We start from the raw sequence: 19,299 nt of genomic DNA on the forward strand, positions 1-19,299 counted from the left end.
TTCAAAAACATTAATTCTGTACCTGCCCATTTAACTCTTTTTGACTGGGCTTAGCGTCCCACCCACCATTTTTTTTTTTGACAAAATATTTTTAAATGGGTAAATACTTACATGACACTAATTAATTATTAATAAATTTTTTTAAAAAATTATTAAATTTTCTTAGGAAGTAAGCCTCTGTTAGCTAATCAGAAGAAGTTTTATGAATTGTTTCCAAATTCAATTATTTATTATAGTGCTGAACAAGAACCAAGTTCCAAATTTTAACAGCAAAATCTCATATGAGAAATACCATTTTTGCTTTGTATTAATATTAAAATCGTAAAGTCATAGATTATCAAATGGACAATTTTTTTTTTTTTATATATATCTGCATTGACCAGAAATAAATTTAAAAGGTGGAATTAAGAATAGATATTTATTAGCGACAAACCATACGTTTAAAGTTCAAACACATGGGTTATCAGAAAAAAACAAGTTCAAACACATAGACGGCGGCTTCTCAACCATATCTGTCCCTTTAAAACAAAGCTTTTTTCTTTTTCTCAAACACTTTCGTTTTTTTTATTTTTTTTTATTTTCAACCAAGAATCGACCTTCGTCTCTCCACCGGCACCGGTGATGATTCTCCGGTCAACTGGGTTTGTACGGATGGGGGTGTTTCCGGTCATTTTCATCTCCATCATCATCCACCTCCTTCTCTTTCTATCTCCCACTTTAGCCATCGACTTCCTCTTCAACTCCTTCTTCAACAGCACGAATGCCACCGACCTCACTCTCATCAACGACGCCAAGTTCGATTCCTCGGTCATCCGCCTCACCAACGACTCGAACCAGTTCTCTTTCGGCCGCGCTTTCTATCCCACCAAGCTCACCCTGAGACCCACCTCGAATTCTTCCTCCCTCACTTCCTTCTCAACATCATTCGTCTTCTCCGTCTTGCCCGAGATCGATTCCAGTCCCGGTTTCGGCCTCTGCTTCGTCCTCACCAATTTCACTTCACCTCCCAACGCGATCGCTAGCCAATACTTCGGCCTCTTCACCAACGCGACTGTTCCGGTCGTCGCTCCTCTGCTCGCGGTCGAGTTCGATACCGGTCGAAACCCAGAATTCAATGACCCAGATGATAATCATATCGGAATCGATCTGAACAATATCGAATCGATCAAGGTACAGAGTGCTGGGTATTACAATTCGAGTGGGTCTTTCGTCCCGATTCGAATGCGAAATGGTCAGAATGTTCGAGCTTGGATCGATTTCGATGGTACAAATTTCGAAATCAATGTGACTGTTGCTCCTGCTAATTTGTCAAGACCCACTAGGCCTACCCTTACTTACAGAGATCCGGTGATTGCGAATTACGTGTCTACCGAGATGTTTTTCGGATTCTCTGCTTCGAAAACGCAGTGGATTGAAGCACAGAGAGTATTGGCTTGGAGTTTCAGCGACACCGGAGTTCTTAGAGAGATCAACACAACGAACTTACCAGTTTTTAAGCTAAGCTCGTCTTCCTCACTCTCTGCTGGTGCTATAGCTGGTATTGCAGTGGGTTGCGTTGTTTTTGTGATCCTTTGCGCATTTGGGCTTTACTGGTTTTGGATAAGAAACAAATTAGAAGACGAAGAAGAAGATGAAATTGAAGATTGGGAAATGGAGTATTGGCCGCATAGATTCTCCTACGAAGAGCTTAGCGATGCAACCAATGGGTTTTCCAAAGATCAGCTTCTGGGTTCAGGTGGTTTTGGAAAAGTTTACAAAGGGATTACTCAATCCAATAACACCGAAATAGCAGTTAAATGCGTAAACCACGATTCGAAACAAGGGCTTAGAGAATTCATGGCGGAGATTTCAAGCATGGGAAGGCTACAACACAAGAACCTAGTCCAATTGCGAGGATGGTGCAGAAAAAGAAACGAGCTCATGCTCGTCTACGATTACATGCCCAATGGAAGCCTCAACCGTTGGATTTTCGACAAGCCAAAGAAACTATTAAACTGGGAACAGCGTCGGAAAGTCCTCGCCGACGTAGCGGAGGGACTGAACTACCTCCACTATGGTTGGGACCAGGTGGTGGTTCACAGAGACATTAAGTCGAGCAACATATTGCTGGACTCGGAAATGAGAGGAAGACTCGGAGATTTCGGACTCGCCAAGCTGTACCAACACGGGGAAATCCCCAACACGACGCGCGTGGTTGGAACGCTCGGGTACTTGGCGCCGGAGCTCGCGACGATTGCGGCGCCGACTGCCGCGAGCGACGTGTACAGCTTCGGTGTCGTGGTGTTGGAGGTGGCGTGCGGTCGTAGACCGATTGAGATGGAGGCGGCGGAGGATGAGGTGGTACTGATCGATTGGGTTAGGGAGTTGTACGGTAAAGGGAAGGTGATGGAAGCCGCGGATGCGAGAATGAGAGGTGAGTATGACAAGGAGGAGATGGAGATCGTGTTGAAGCTCGGTCTGGCTTGTTGTCATCCTGATCCTCAGCGAAGGCCCAGCATGAAGGAGGTGGTGGCGGTTTTGATCGGCGAACGGGCTGCGGCTGTGGCCGCGCCGGCGGAGGTTTTGTCTGGATTGGTTCAAGGCGATAGTAGTATTGCCGCCGCCGCCGCCGCCGCCACCGCAGGCGGTGATGATAATGATAGAGAATCGTCTTCCGGTGAGGTTGTGCCTCTCCAACCTCTGCCTCCGGTGTGAAAAAAATTTTTTTTTTCAAAAATTATTTATTATTTATTAATCTTTTATAATATTTTGAGCCGTATTTAGTTGGCTTTCGGGTTTGCTAATTTGATTATTTTTATCATTATTTTTTTTTTATTTTTTTTTTGTTACTCATGCAAATTACTAAATTAGCTTAATACTTTTTCCATGATTATTTCTGGTAGATTTTTTATTTTTATTTTTTGGTGTAACACAAACTTTTGAAAATGAAATAGGTAATGTTTCATGGCAGTTTACGCAAACAATTTTATAATGTATGTTTGACAAAGCAGATTCAACAAGCATGTATGTACTTACAAAATTAAGACATTCTGAGAGGGTTTTATTTTATTTTATCTAGAGGGTCATAGAAGTTTATTGGGGTGAATGTTTACTCTCTGAGTTGGATATGTCAAACCGGCTACTATTTGTTCAAACTGGTTAGTCTTATTTTCTATCCATGCTAAAGAGTCTTGTACGATGAGGTCCAAATCCAATGGCGTATGGTGAATGTTTGGTTGTTATATTTAAAAAAAAAAAGAAAAAAGACAAAAAAAAGAATGTTTGGTTTTTTTTCCTTTTATTGGGTGAATGAAGAATGTTTGGTTGTTATACCCTACTTTTTCTCCATAATTGTTGACCCACTCATTTTCTTTTTTTCCTCATAGTTTTCTTTAATCCTGTGAAATCTTAAATTTAATTATTTTTATGGGGTGGTATGAGGAGGTGGAATCTGATGATATGAAGAAAATTTTAATATAATGATTGTATTACATTTGCTGTTTGTTTTTTTTTTTTTTTTCATTGATATTTATCACATTAGCAGTTAAAACAAATTATTAAACTGGTGGAACATAATAATTATCATAATACATCATCGTAGTGACTAAAGTCTTTTATCTGTTATTAGATTAACGTGGGTAATCATATCATTTCATGCTTCCAAATTATGTGGGCAAACAAAGAGGTGTTTAATTAGGAAAGAGATTGTAATAATTAAAATAATAATAATAAAAAGGAAGATATATATTTTCAGGCTAGGAAAGGGATTTATTTTCAAAACATAAACTTTTATTCAGAGGGTTAAAAACTTCTTTTCCATTCTTTTTCCACTGCTTGAACATTTTTTTGGTCGAATCCACTGCTTGAACTTGGAAATGGATGAGATGAGAAAGCATCAATATTTTGTGGTCGAAACACCTTAATTAAGTTGAACCACAATTACTGAAATGATTGACAATTTGGTCATCTACTTTACCCTGGAAATCCCATTGTATATGAATTATAGTGGGTTAAGTGAGAAGCTAAGACAAGCAAATCTCTTCACATTCCAAATTTATAAAACTATATTCATGCAGATACAAATATATTTACATGCTGAGATGGTGAGATTCATTATTCTAAACCCCAAAAGAGAAACTAAAATGTGCACAAAATCTGGATAACCAGACCTACATTTTTATCTTAGAGTGGATGACATTTCTGTTAAACACTTCTCTCTTTATTGGTATATGTAGAATATTGATGAGACTTAAACTAAAGATTGAAGTTAAGGGAGTGAAAGTAGAAATTTGCTTTCTTTGCACCAGTCTTGAAAGCTTGTGACCTTTGGTGGCATATAGCTGCTACCGACTCTTTCATGGTCTCTGGCCCACAGACCAGAACTCCAATATTGGTTCCACCCATTTCATTTGGAAACTTGTTGAATATATCTGTTCCATTCACCACTTCTTAGAAAGTAGAATATTTTGTACATATGTAGCAGAAAACAATGACTGTTACATTAGGTTAAAAAAAAATCTATCAGAAAGGGGACAAAGATTAGTACCTTGGAAATCAGGTCTTCCTCCAAAATGGATTTCGTGTTCCTCGATTGTGCTCCTTGCTACTGTCGAACTTGGTACCATGGCTTTGCCTGGTTTTTGGAAAATTAGGGGAGTTTGTTTCTTCAGCCTCCTCCATCTTATAGCAACTGCTGCAAAAGCACCGCTTAGAATTGCTATTGCAAATGAAGCTATGATGAGTAGATCAGCAACCCATGATGGGTTTTTCTCTTTGGAGGCTTTTGAGGCCTTTTTCTCTTCGGGAACAAATATATGGTTAAAACAGATAAGGAAGACAAGGAACACTATGGAAGAAAGTCCGGCTATCGCAGCCATCCAAGATGAACTTTCAAGTCCATTTACTGCATGCTTGGTACCATGTGTACTGAAGTGCACCGTTTGCACTTGAGAAAACACGTGCAGTAGTTCTTCAAGCGTTTCACCTGATTGATGCTCTTGTGTCACAAATACTTTTAATTTCAGATGTGATTGTTCAGATGATTTCTCTAGAATTAGTGGTGAGATTGAGTTTAACAGACTAATCTCGTCAGACTTCTTCATGACGAATATAAGTTGCTTTCTCGTGGGGAACCCAAATCTGCTGTTATTCTGGGGTGAACTAATTTCCTGCAAGATGCTTAGAAATGGTGTTATCCCAATTCCTCCAGCAATCAGAAGTAAACTGTCATATCTGCAATCAGAAGTAAACTGTCATATCTGTAGTTGATTGGTTAGTGAGGAAAATAGAAGTGATGTTCTGGCTCACCTAAGAAAATCTAGTGAAGCAGGTCCATATGGACCTTCAACAGCAATAGGTATGCTACTTAACTTATCAGCATCCATTTCGATCTTAGATTGTATCAAGTGGTACAGAGAACTTGTCCATGATCCTTCACATTTAACAATGACAGACATTGTTTGATCATCAATACTGGTGCTGGAAGTTATACTGAAAGAGTGCCATTCAAATTTGGATATACTTGGTATCTTCACAAATATCACACTTGTTGGAGTATACTTTAGTCCTGAAATTAGCAGCAAACTTGTAAGTTCTTCTTAGAGAGTATATTGTTTATGAGATAGTCCAAGGAGTAGAAAAAAACTTACTTGGATCTTTTGGCAGAATTAGTTCCACAGCTTTCAAAGGGAAGATTCGTGCAGAAAGAATATATGTTTCCGGTCTTGATTGTACGATTCGGAGTAGTTTGTCAAGACCAAAGAGAAAAATCCCGGGGAAAACCCAATAGAAATGCCGGTCTCCAGCATGAAACAAGAAAAACACCAGAAAGACGATGTATAGATGATGTGTGTAGTAGAAAATTTCAAACTTTTTTCTTCTTATTTGAGGAAGTGCTGTGATCCAAATGACTAATCCTGTAACTAGAGTAATCTCCCCAGCAAGGTATATTCGGCCAGTCTTTTGCCATTTCCATATCTTTGTATCAAACAAATTAGAAAAAAATAAATAAGGGAAAGTTATGATTCAAAAAACGTCTTCGCGATGAGAAGGACTAGAAATTAATTACCTCATCCTGAATGTGGTGGCTAATTCCCCAAACGAACAAGGTGCTACCACCATGGATTGTAGCAAAGAGTATCATTGCAGTTCCAAGCCATATATGATATCTTACTGAAGCTTCAAACTGGATGCCAAGTACCCGAAACAAGGCTAGCCCTCTTAAGATTGGTAGGAAAAGTAAAGCAAGGCAAGCTTCTGCTAGCAAACCAAACCTTGTTGCCACTCTTAGATACTTCAATTGCCATCTGAGATATACAGTTGGAAATATCAACTATATTTCCAAAGTGCAAAAAACATTTTTACTTTTGTATCATAAATACTTACATATCCAGCTTTAGCGATTTGATTGGCATTAACTTCTTAAAATCATTAGAGATTCTAGCATAAAAAGTCCATGCTAAGAAAAGCAGAAACAAGAACACTGCTAGGATTTCAACAGCAGATACAATACCCAGAAGGGGGTTCACAACCAGTAGATTTGAAAAACCAGAAATTGAGCTTCTCTTTGTTCTGTCATCCAAAACAAGAAGAAAAGTTAGAAAAGTTGTTTTCGGAATTTCAGGTTTGGTGATGATCTACTTTCTAAAATCATACGCATATATTACCTCCTTCTTGGCTGTCTCTGCCGCAAATTCAAGTACACGGATCCAAGTATAGCCACAGCAATTACAGGGAATGTAAACACAGCAAAATTAAGACCTGCAAAATACCAGCTAATTAGAGTGTGTGTTTTTTTTTTTTTTTGGGAGTAAATAGAAACTTATTCATGAATGAAATCAGAGTCATGTGCCAGAATATCCAAAAACTGTTGGCTTTGATCTATCTTCTGCTTGTTTCCATTTTCTTGTCCATAGCTGGGTGGGCTTTAGAATCCAAAAACAAATCCAAGCAGCCCATATTAAAATCATCATTACTTTGAGCAGAGTTAGAAGAGAATTATCTGCCATGTTTGCTAAAGATTGTTGCCAGTGAGTACTACTCGTCTTCTTTAGTTCACTTTTTCTTTTTCTTTTTTTTGAGTGGTGATGGTCTACTTTAGTTCACTTAGTATGGGAAGGGTGATGATATGTATGATATATATAGGGATTTACAGCAGATTGACAGGACTAAGAATCTTACTGTTTATGTAGTCCCACCACCTTCAAGATCATAAGAAATTTTTTGACATGGATATTCTTATTATAAAAATTTGTAGTTACAGTTGAAAATAAAAATTATTGTTGATTATAAAAATTTATATATACAGTTGAAAGTAAAAATTATTATTGATAATAGATACAATGTTCTTTTGTGTCCATACCGGTATATTTTATAGTGTAAATATTTGTACCATAGAAATACTATGTATAAAATCAGTTTTTTATTAAAATATCATATAAATTTTTTATTCGGACTTAATTTATTAGTTTTTGATTTTTTAAAAAATTAAAATTTAAATATATATTTGAGATTTATATAAATCTTAATAGTATTTACTTTATCATATTAAAAATTTAATATTTTACTAAATTTATATAAAATTTTAAATACATATATTTAAATTTAAATTTTTAAAAAAATTTAAAAACTGATAAATGAGATATTTATTGAAAATTTATAAGAATATCATACTGAGATACTGATTATATATATATATAGATTTCTCTGCATCATAATACTATTGACCAGTTTTCATAATCTTATATTTGGATTTTGAAATGAAAATTTGACATTCTAACTTTTAAAAGGGAAAAATCTACAATTGAAGTATGTATTTCCTATTCTAACACACATGTGGATCCCACATTTATAATAGAGGAGAGGGTACAAACTCTCGAAGTACTAGAATTTCACTCGATAAATAAAAAAAGAGTACAAGACCAAGACCACATGCAGGAGGGAGTACAAACTTCCAGAATACTAAAATTTCAGTCAATAGATAGAAAAAGTTTGTATGAGACCACATGTGTATTAGAGAAGGGAGTACAAATTCTAACTAGAATTTCACTTGATAGATAGAAGAAAGTGTGTACAAAAACATTAAGATTATGTAGATCAAACAAACGGATGTCTTATTTAGTTCTTATATTGGAACTTAGCTTTCTTTTACCATCAACTTTTTTTTTTTTTTTCTTTCTTTTAGTGGACTTGGTAAGTGGATTTTTGGTCCACCACAGTGTTTTTATTCTCTTTGTCTTACCGCTATGTCTTCTTCTTCTTTTTTTTATTTTTTTTATTGGTTGTTGTCAAGCTCTTTGTGTAACTTTTAAATCATTGAATTTTTTATTGTGTATTCAAGTTACCTTTTGGAAATTTTTTTTTTTTTTCGAAGTTACATTTTGGATTCACTTTTTCCCATCAAATTTGTAAGATAATTTATTACATAGTTATTTTTATTATTATTAATTGTAGATTGTACCAAAAGCATATTGAAATGGAATATTAGTAATTATTATTTTGAGGACTGTAAGTAGCTAGGCTCAAGTGGATCATGTAAGTAGACAAAGCGTGCTAGCTCGCGTGGTCGAGTGCCGCTGCCCGCGCCTTAGGTGCACGGGTTCGTGTCACTGGGCTGGGGGGGCTCGTGTAACTGTGTAAGTAGCTTGAGTTTTGTTCTGTTTAAACTAATTCGTGAAGAAAATAAATCAATTTTGAACTAGAAACAAAACTCACAAATTCATTTTAAACAATAAATTAAGCTCTTAAATAATTCATAAATAATCTGAATTTATCATTTATATGTCTATACAAAAATTATATTATAAATTCAAACACATCGAATATTTATAATACATAATCAATATTTCTTATATTTTAAATTTATAAATTTTTTAAAAATAAATTAATTTAATAATAAAATTAATACTGAAATTCATTAATTATTAATGTTAAAATTGTATTTTAAGAAAACATAAGGTCATCTTTATTTTGAAATGAACCTTCATTAATTATATAAAGCTAACATTCTATAATTATAATTATATGATACCTTATATTAGGCCAGACCACCTTATGTATGTTATATAATTATATAACATACTATAATTATCGTTTCAAAGAAAAGAAAAATTATATAATTATATTTTTGTTAACCTAACATATATACATACGGAGCGCTTTTTTCTTAATTGTATGTATGCTAGATAATGATATAGAAGCTACCATCTTCCACAGTATATTTTATGTATGTTATATTATTATACACACATAATTAGATGCATGTTATATATAATATACATAAAATGGCAGCTTTTATGTATGTCTAACTAAATACATTTTTTTTAATTTCTATCCTAATTATGTATGTGTTTAAAAGCTAAATAATAAAACGAGATCTTATATTGAAATTTAGATCATTATCCTTCCCTCCCATACTCATCATCATCATCACCACAAGAATGTTAATGTCATAAAGCTGAATGCTACTCAATATGATTAGGAAAGGTTGAAAAATATTGTCACCTATGTCAATCAAAAGCGATATGGAGTGTGGTAAGAATATGTAGGAGAAATGAGATGAATTATTGAAATCAAAATCCAAACCCACTGGACCTAATCTCCTTTTAACTCCTTTGCCTTCTTTAGAAAAATAAGAGTTTTTCACCTCTTTAGGAAGTCTATGAATGCTTGCATGGCTGAAAATGTCCCAGATCCTAATGAATTTGTGAGATTAAGCTTGCATTTTCACATATAGACAAAGAAGACTTTGCTAACATGAAATGGACATAAAAATACCATAAATAATATATATATATATATATATATATATATGGATGGTAACTTCAAATGTAAAACTGATCTCAGATTGGAGCTATCAATAATATCTAAAAACATATGTTAGGTTGAGTTTCAGATTAAGCTCATCAAACATATGCTTTGCTGGATTCCACATTTAGCTCATCAAAATGGAAGGAGTGCTTGACAAATCAATGACTTATGTTGAAGATTATGTGGAGATAATGTATTGTATTTGTGTTTGGTTTAATGGTAAAATCTGGCATTCTTACTATTTGTATCAACGTTTCATAGAGTTTTTTTTTTTTTGGTTATTATTATTATTTTTTAAAGATTGTGGTCATTTTAAATGGATAAATTGTATGAGAGCAAAAAATTACTTGTGATCATGTTAAGCAAAAACCTAAAAAGTGTCTTTTAGTAAAAAATAAGAATTAAAGGTTCTTCTAAGAGAAACACCAAAGTTAGTGCCTCTCCAAATATGTGCTTCAGAATTTTAAAAAATAGGTATTAAATGCATTAATTAAAATATAACAATATTAAAAATAAATTTAAAAGTGCTTTCCATTATATATAGGTAAACATTTTACCATTTATTTTATAAAGTACTTATTAACACCAAAAAATAAGTGTTTTAAAAAATAAATGCTTATTAAAATGCATTTCCAAACATGCCCTTAATCATATTGTTAGTGTGTTGTAGGGTTTTGTCAACATTATTGTGATGTATAATTTAATAATTTAGTATGAATCATCACAGTACCATTGGCTTGATGTTTTACACGTTGGGGGTTTATCTAATGTATGTATATGTTGTAAAAAATTAAGGTTAGTTTTAACTATGAAACTATGATTTTACTTTAAGTTTAATCAATTCCTTTTTCCCTATCCATTGAAAGCTAATTAATTGTAAATGTAAAAATTTTATGTTACGAGTTTATAAAGCTAATTAGTTATCTATTTTAAAATTTTGCCTAATGAATTTATGAATTTCAATCCAAAAAAAAGATTATAAATTCCTAAAGATTTCACTATTTATTTTAAGCTAATTACTTATCAATTTAAAACTTTAACCTTTATAAGTATATAAATTCCTTAATATTATTTTATCTTTTTAACCTAATCTTATCAATCTAAACTTACTAAATATTAAAACAAAAATTAAAATTCTCTTCTCCCACCATAATACACAGATACAATATACTAGTTTACAAGATGAATGAAAGAATAAAAATAAAAATAAATTGAAATTGAAATTGGCTCTCATACTCTTTTGCATTTTCTTTTCAGTTTCATATGTTCGAGGAGACCAGATAAGTTTTTATTTTTATCAAATTATGTAACAGGATATCCAAGCACCGTTGGCTTTGATGTTTCTTCTGCTTGTTTCCATTTTCTTGTCCATACTATAGTGGGTTTTTAACTTGCAGTTCCACCTGGTATGGGAAAAATGATAATATATATATATATATATATATATATGGCATATAAAGGGATTTATATACCATAATATATACACATGTTTCGGTTGAGGCGAAGATGTTAATTTAAAAATATTGTGGAGATTCACAAGTAAAAATATGTAAACTCGAATGATTTTTTAAAGTTATATCCTCACTTAATCATCTAATTATTATTATTATTATATATATTACAAATGAATTTCTCTGCATCATGATAATTTTGAAAATGATACCCTTAAATCTATACAATGTTTTTAAGTTAGCATCTTCATTTAATCATTTAATATTTTATATATATATATAAAAATATAAATGGATCATCATGACAATTCTGACTTGTTTTCATAATCTTATATTTAGGTTTTGAAGTGAAAAATTGACATTCAGGCTTGTAGATTGAAAGAGAGAGCATGAGACATCTATACAAATGTAGGTCAAATCAAAGGTCTATTTTAGTTCTTATATTGGAACTTCAGCTTTCTTTTACCATCAACCTTTTTTTTTTTTTTTTTTTTTCCTTTCTTTGTTTTAGTGGACTCTGGGACCACCATAAAACCTCCTATGTCTTTGTCTTTATTCTCTGTCCTACTTTTTGGCCATTCAATTTTAATTGTGCATTCAAGTTACCTTTTAGATCCCATAAAAAAAAAATTAAAAATCACAATAAAAATACACGCTTTTGGATTTACTAATTTTCCCTCAGAATTTGTATGATAATTTATTATTTAGATCTTTTTTCTTTTTCTATTTTTCAATTGTTAATTGTATGCTGTAGCCTAAAGCATATTGAAATGGAATAATAGTATATATTTTTTCATACTATATGTTGTAAATAATCTTTACCCATGTAAAATTGGATTTTATGGACGAGCTTTATGGACTAATTATTGGAGATAGTTTCATATAATATTGAAGATGGTAGCTTCTAAATTATCAGATAACATATATATATATATATATATATATATATATATATAAGAAAAAACGTGGCCTTTGGACTGTTCCTCTGTACGACAATTTGATTAATTGAGCTCGATCTTGATCATTTTTTGACGCACAGATTCCTTTTTTTTTTTTTTTTCACCCCTATCAATTTGTTTGTTTATTTATTTTTACTTATGTTACCGTTCTGTGTTGATTGAAAAAACAGATTAAAAGTTATATGATTTAATCACAACGATTTCTACAAGTAGTGCATAAAAACAGAGTTTGATAGTTAATGTGTATCCGAATAACAGATGTTAGTAATCAACAAAACGAACATTGTTCGTATTGATGACGTTATTGCTGCTATAATCAAGGAATTATAATGTTGTTATCGAATCATTGGATCTATTGTTGTTAGTGCAACAAAATTGTGGTGTAGAATTGTACTTTATAAAGCATATATTTTTGCCATCATTGCATGTTATTGTAATCACCATGCCAAAAGTTTACACGTACTACGACTCTTTTGAGATTCACCACTTGGGGAACCAAAATCCTAATTAGTAAGACTAAATGATTATATTAGCACCAATTCAGGTAATTATAAACAGATGTGACCCAAAAAAAAAAAAAAATCTTTTAAGTTATTGGGCAGTACTATACAGATATATGGGACACTTCATAAATTCATAATCTTCTGATTTGCTATACATCTCTTTAGTAGTATTGGTGGGTTGTGGGAATTATACAGTTATACCCATTTATAACTATATATAATCTTAGCCAGAAGGGCTATAGAGGCTATTGAATGCAGGGTCCCCCAACTTTTATGATTTAATTAATCTCCATCAACCATAATATTTATGCTCATAAATTAAATCCTCTTCACAAAAAATAAAACATGTGGTGCTGGCTAAGAAAAGAAGCACTGAAAAGAAAATGGAATAATGATTTTGGCGTTTGTCTAAAAGAAAATGATGAAGAACCAGAAACCACTTCGTCTTCATACTAGCTATCATCAATTTTTTTTTAAATATATATCTTCAGCATCTATTGCTATATGTACAACATTTTAGTACTACTCTTTCTGCCAAAACAAAGATTTCAGACCGTAGTTTATTAACAATATATAATTGGGTTATTTGATTTTTTAAACCATAGAGTTTTATATATGTAGATATATTTAGAAAGCATATATAAAAGAGGAACTTTCTTTCTTTGAATTTGCTCTCCATTTTAATCTACTTTTAGATTTTCTAAATGTATCTATATGTTATATTGCTTTTGTTACTTTATTGCAACTTTGAAAATGAAGAAATTCTCTGCTCTGAAGGTTCACTACTGGAACTGAAATTCCGAAATCCCATATTATATGACCACATAAATAAATAATAGTTTTATTCTACTGGATGATTTTACCCAAGTTATACATAATATGATATAATATTTATAATAACCCAAGTTATACATAATTTGATACAATTATATCTAGATATATTAAAATTAAAAAAAATTCTGATTTCGAGCAGCATAAGCTATCCGATCCAGGGCAGCAGACGATTACTGCATAAATAAAGAGTTTTTTTTTTTTTTTTGAATGAATTTCATAAATAAAGTGTGTGCGAGATTTTTTTTATTTCTTTTTTTTTTTTTTTTTTTTTTGGGGGTGTCGGGGACAAGCATAAATAAGGAGTTGGTAGTGGGACACGGAACTGAGTTTCTCATTCATCTATTTGCCAGTTAACGACGTCGTTCTGCTGTTTTTTAAAAACTATTTTGACGAAAAGCACCGAATAGAGAGTGGAAACGACGCCGTCTTGTCTTCGCTCCAAGCATAGGCTCATATTTGGGCTTCAATTGAGCCTCGAAATTTAGGTCCACATCCATTCAGGATTCAGATTAAGTATTTTCTCCGTAAAATTCTTGGCCCAATTTCAATCACGCAAATAAAAAATTAAAAAAAAATGTATAAGCCTACCCTAGATAAACCCTCAAAAACAATGATTAAAAAAATAATGATAGTAAATAGGAAAATTCCATGCCAAAAGGTAAACGTGGACAACAGTACCTAAGGGATAATAATCATGAATACTAGACCAGAGAATAGAATCCTTCTCAATTCTCATCCACTTTTAAAACCTTAAAACAATTTCAACAATCTAAAAAGTAGAAATAGAAAAAGCTAAAATAAAAAAAGCTATACTACTTTTTGGGCCCTGTAAAAGGAAAGTATCATATAATTATTATTATTAGACATTTAATTGACCTGCAAATCCCATGCCCTTACCCTAAAACCCATTGGTCTAGAAGACTCCGAAGGTTCAAACTTTATAATTTTATTGCTAATATTATATATATATATATATATACATATATATATTTTACTAGGACAATACCATCTTTGAATTTGTACTTTTTGTGAAATTCTAATTTTGGTATTAAATATTTCCTCAGGCAAATAATTTATAGGTAAATGAAACAAGTCAAAAAAGAAAATTCCAAGTTCTAATTAATCAAGGAAATTTAAAATGGCTAAAATAATTGAATATGAAATCTCAAAGTCTTGTGGGGAATGTGGCATTGTGGCAACAGCATGGTAGATTCGGATGAGAGGGGAAAAAATTATATTAGTTCACTATAGTCTAGGATGGAAGTATGAAGCCTAGGTTTATAAATTCAACAAGGAAATTTGACAAACACTAGGCTTTTTAGGCATGCTAATTGGGTAGTATAAAAAAGTGTCACGTTCAAACAAGGGCGGGTGATAAAATTGAAAATTGAACGATCTTCGAACATACATACGTTGTACTCCATTTTATATATACCACTTTTTCTTTTTCTTTTTTTATGGTAATAATAAAATCATTTCAATTGGTTAGGAAATTATTTTATCCAAATCAAAGTTTGAAGATCAAACTTAAAAATATATTCTAAATGTCATTTTAATTGATAGAGAAAAAGTTTCTCCAAAACAAAATTTGAAAGTTGAACCTAAAAATATATTCTAAATTATTTTACCGATGGGCTAAAGTCTGCAAATATACCACTCTGATTGGAATGCAAATATCATGCTTCTGTGTTGTTTGAATTAGACCTCACAAGTCGCGCATGGCCAATCAAAATGTACTTGTTTCTAATGTAAGGAGTATAGAAGGTGATTCTTTAGCTAAATGTAAAAAATAAAAAATAAAAAAGGGATCAATATCCCGTGGAACTAGAACTCCAATAAAAAAATAAAAACTAAGGGGAGAAAAAAGGAAAACAAATTATTTTTATAAAAGTGTTCACTAAATTTTTTTAAAATCCTAAATTCTTATATATATAAATATATATATATATATATATATATAGCTTTGGTATAAGATGGATAACTGTACATTTTTTGACATTTGAATGCAAAATATATTTTAAGATGATAATCAATATATCACTTAGAGATAGTTGTTCCTTCGAACATTATCATCTTTATATAAATATTCATAAATTATAATTTACGAATATTATCATTTAAAAAAAAATCATATATATATATATATAATTTTGCTATAAAATATATGCATATCCATGCTATAAATAAGTGTGTGTTTTATGACAAGTAATCCGCATAAATATAGTAACCAATTACATATAAACTATAAATTACATGTATGAAATTATATATAATTTAAGATATGCACGTTTGTTGCAATTGTATATAAATTATGGGATATATAACTGGAATTACATTTGATTTAAGCCTAAACAAAAAAGACACGTAAAGAAGAAAAATAAAAAGTGACATATCCAAAGAGAGCCTGCAAAGCTTGACAAAAGAGAATCAATCTTTATTTTCTCTTTTTCTTCTGTGGCTTTGAGAGCAACGACCCTTTTCCCTCTAAAAAACTTCCAGCCCACTAACACCCAATCTTGTTATTTTCGCTTCCCCTCCTTCCCCAATATATATTTATTTTTATCTCTTTCTCTTCTCATTCTACTTTGTTTAGTTCTTCACGGCTCTCTGTCTGTTTGCGTCTGATTGAGAAGAAAAAAAGAAAAAAAAAAAAAAAAAGGAAAAATATGGAAGATGAAGATCATGATCACTATGTTCCTGTGGAAGCCAAGAATTACTACGCAGCAAGATTAATGATGTCTCCGGAGATTGTAGAAATAGGAGAAGATAGCAGAAGCGTTGCAAGTAGCAGAGAAGTTGGATGTTGCAGAGATGTATATGTTGCAGTTGGTAAAGATGACTTAGATGTTCTGAAATGGGCTCTTGATAATGTTGTTTCATCCGGTTCTCTGGTTTTTCTCGTCCATGTCTTCCCACCCATCACTTATATTCCTACACCAGGTAACTCTTTGATTTCTTTCTTGGTAATTTTCTGCCTTTTTCTATATACCTATATATATATATATATATATATAGTAACAACTTTATGCTGAACATATATATTAATTCTCGTAACATTAGGACAGGTAATTTGGTTTTGTTTCTTTGCTTAAAAGAGTTGGTAAGTAAATCAATTACTTTATTCAGAAAAAGTTATTACCTATGTTGATCAATTGTACATTTCTCACTTATAGTTCTTGAATATGATGTTTTATACAAATATACTTTATGTCGTTTCTATGAGAAGGGAAAAGTAACACTATATGCGTTACAGAGCTGAATAAGAGAATTATTTATTTATTTATTTTGTATATTTTTGTGGGTTCTGATGGAAATAGTACTTATCTTTGAAAACACTTTGGGGCAAGCCATTGAAAGTTTATGTGGTGTGGGCTGATATGGGAAGAATCCAGCTACATGTCTAAATGTGTTTGGCTGTGCATGAATAATTCAACTACTCTAGTATAATAATCAAATAGAAATCTCAAGAAAGAAATTAAAATGCAAAATCATCTGGTGTGTGCGGTTGCAGGGAGGGAGAATCTAGTCTGGCAAATGAAGTTGATAAAAAAAAATGCATAAAAAAAAAAAAAATGGTTTGCAAGTCACTTGTATGTAATGTATACCAGTAGTGACATATATGTTCTAATTGCTGTTGTTTTATGATTGTTTTTTTATGCTGGGGCTATTTCGTCAATAGTTGGAAGATTATCCAGAAGCCAATTGAGCAAAGATCAAGTTAGAGTTTACATAAACGAAGAGAATAACAGAAGAAGGAACATGTTGATGAAATACATAAAGTTGTGCAATGACGCCAAGGTATTGCAGACAAACTAAACAAACTAAAACCAAAAGCAAGCCAAACCAAATTCTAATTAATTAATAAAGGGAAAAAAAAAAAAAAAACAGACGACCATTCTGATGATCAACTTTGAGCTTTTGTGTTTCTGGCAGGTAGCAGTTGATACCGTTTTGCTAGAGAACAATGACACAGCCAAAGCAATTCTTGATCTTATTCCTATTCTTAACATAACCATTCTAGTTATGGGAACCAAAAGACTATATTGCTTAAAGTAAGCTGTTTTTTTTTTTTTTTTTTTTTTTTTTTTCCTTTTTTCTTTCCCAATTTGGGGTTTTTGAATATATTCAATTTGGTATTTAAAAATATCATTGACTTCTTGGAACAAGTTTTCATGCATAACAAGTGATATGTAACATAATGTTGCAGTACTGCTGAAGGTTGTTAGCTATAAATGTTCTGTCTGTGTTAAACTATATATTGATATATTATTATTATTATTATTATTATTATTATTATTATTATTTTCAAATCTTTTGCAGGAGATCATTGAGGAAAAGGTTGGGGAAAGGAGAAACTGTAAAGAAGAGTGCACCAGAAAGTTGTGAAGTTACCATTGTGTATAATGGCAAAAAGGTGGAAGATGGTGAAAAAGTGACAGAGCTTGTTCATAATTCATCTCTGCAGACTTCCAGTACTGGGAAATCAGAATTTTCTCGGCAATCTGAACGAAATTTCTTCGAATGTTCATGCTTTTCAGGCAAGTTCCATTGAGACTAAACCATGTAACATTTCCATGTACTTGATTTCTGATCTCAGCCAAAAAAACCAAGAATAGATTGATAATTTAGTTCATTTCATTTCGTGTTTATACATAATAGATTGATAATTTAGTTCACTTCATTTCATGTTTATACATTGTATACGTATAATGATTTGTGGCCTGAGATTAGGAAAAGGCATCAAGATAAAAATTCTGACAGTCTTAACATGATTTTTTTTTTTTTTCCCCCTTCCCCAATACCCTTTTGGCAGAAAGAACAGATTTATCAAAGATTTCAATAAATTAAGCAATAATAGTTAGTTTCGATATCAAAATTTGCAGAAAATGGTTCTGAAAAAAGGTTATTGACCAGTGTGTAGGAGGAAAATCAAGGGCTCTTAAGATTTTCCAACAAGATCAAAGAAAGGATCTGCAAAACAGCAAAGTGAAACACAGATTCTATGGTTAGCGGTTGGAAGGCCGAGACCACCAAAGGCCAAAGTCATCCAAGCCTATGCAGGATATCATTGGATCAAATACCATAAATGATAGGGAGCTTATATTGATATTGATACATACATACATATATATATATATATATATAAATATATATTTGACCATTTTAACAAAATTAATTTCAAATTGTTGATTTGTTTTTTTGTTGGTTACAAAAAAATGATAATAATAATAATAATAACTACTTTATGACACAATTCCAAGCAATTTAAGAGACATGCTTTTGTAAACCACGCAATATGAAAAAAGTTATTTTGTTTCCTTTTCTTGTATTTTACCTGAATTACTGTTTCTATATTTAAGGATAATATAGCATGAAAAAATATATAGAAAAATTATTTTGGAGGAAATTTGCCAGATTTGAATATTGATAATTGAACTGTTTTTTCAACCAAAAAAATTGATTTTTATTTATTTATTTATTTATTTTTTGTCAGTTGGACGGTCCAACGACGTCCTTCATATTCAATGTAATCCGAATCTAACTTTGCTTGGAAAACAGAAATAAACAAAAATCAAATTTTTTTTTTATTTTTTTATTTTTTTATTTTTGGGGTTAAAAACAAATGTCAAGTTAGTGACAAGTCAAAACGGTGGAGTAGAGTCGAAGAGACTGAACCAACCTGAAATGGGCTGGGCTGGGCTAGCATGAAACCCAATTTTTCCACGGGTCGGAATGCCACGTGGACAAAAAAAAGAGTCCTCCATG

The 19,299-nt window shown here is 31.9% G+C and overlaps 3 protein-coding genes across 3 annotated transcripts; 2 read left to right on the forward strand and 1 right to left on the reverse strand.

Moving 5' to 3' along the window:
- The first annotated feature begins 407 nt into the window (after window positions 1-407).
- Window positions 408-2,881, forward strand: LOC107418287 (L-type lectin-domain containing receptor kinase S.1). The gene has a single exon (XM_016026974.4). The coding sequence runs from the start codon at window positions 622-624 to the stop codon at window positions 2,692-2,694; it is 2,073 nt and encodes a 690-aa protein (XP_015882460.3). The 5' UTR covers window positions 408-621; the 3' UTR covers window positions 2,695-2,881.
- Window positions 2,882-4,005: 1,124 nt separating this feature from the next.
- On the reverse strand, window positions 4,006-7,087 carry LOC107418289 (ferric reduction oxidase 8, mitochondrial). Its single transcript, XM_016026976.4, has 8 exons — window positions 6,830-7,087; window positions 6,645-6,738; window positions 6,364-6,549; window positions 6,047-6,284; window positions 5,628-5,955; window positions 5,287-5,545; window positions 4,526-5,211; window positions 4,006-4,409 (listed from the first exon to the last, which is right to left on the reverse strand). The coding sequence occupies exons 1-8, from the start codon at window positions 6,984-6,986 to the stop codon at window positions 4,234-4,236; spliced, it is 2,124 nt and encodes a 707-aa protein (XP_015882462.3). The 5' UTR covers window positions 6,987-7,087; the 3' UTR covers window positions 4,006-4,233.
- An 8,750-nt stretch (window positions 7,088-15,837) lies between these two features.
- Window positions 15,838-19,192, forward strand: LOC107418296 (U-box domain-containing protein 52). Its single transcript, XM_016026983.4, has 5 exons — window positions 15,838-16,473; window positions 17,213-17,331; window positions 17,467-17,585; window positions 17,854-18,071; window positions 18,448-19,192. The coding sequence occupies exons 1-5, from the start codon at window positions 16,200-16,202 to the stop codon at window positions 18,474-18,476; spliced, it is 759 nt and encodes a 252-aa protein (XP_015882469.2). The 5' UTR covers window positions 15,838-16,199; the 3' UTR covers window positions 18,477-19,192.
- Window positions 19,193-19,299: the final 107 nt, after the last annotated feature.

The sequence above is a fragment of the Ziziphus jujuba genome, chromosome 2 (genome assembly GCF_031755915.1).
Source record: "Ziziphus jujuba cultivar Dongzao chromosome 2, ASM3175591v1".
NCBI classification, from domain to species: domain Eukaryota; kingdom Viridiplantae; phylum Streptophyta; class Magnoliopsida; order Rosales; family Rhamnaceae; genus Ziziphus; species Ziziphus jujuba.

Coding starts and splice junctions, on each gene's coding strand:
- LOC107418287 (XM_016026974.4), top strand. CDS start 622: ATGATTCTCCGGTCAACTGGGTTTGTACGGATGGGGGTGTTTCCGGTC.
- LOC107418289 (XM_016026976.4), bottom strand. CDS start 6,986: ATGGCAGATAATTCTCTTCTAACTCTGCTCAAAGTAATGATGATTTTA. Junction 6,739..6,829: donor AACAGTTTTTGGATATTCTG/GCACATGACTCT, acceptor GGTATTTTGCAG/GTCTTAATTTTGCTGTGTTT. Junction 6,550..6,644: donor CAGAGACAGCCAAGAAGGAG/GTAATATATGCG, acceptor TTTGGATGACAG/AACAAAGAGAAGCTCAATTT.
- LOC107418296 (XM_016026983.4), top strand. CDS start 16,200: ATGGAAGATGAAGATCATGATCACTATGTTCCTGTGGAAGCCAAGAAT. Junction 17,332..17,466: donor AGTTGTGCAATGACGCCAAG/GTATTGCAGACA, acceptor TGTTTCTGGCAG/GTAGCAGTTGATACCGTTTT. Junction 17,586..17,853: donor AAAAGACTATATTGCTTAAA/GTAAGCTGTTTT, acceptor AATCTTTTGCAG/GAGATCATTGAGGAAAAGGT.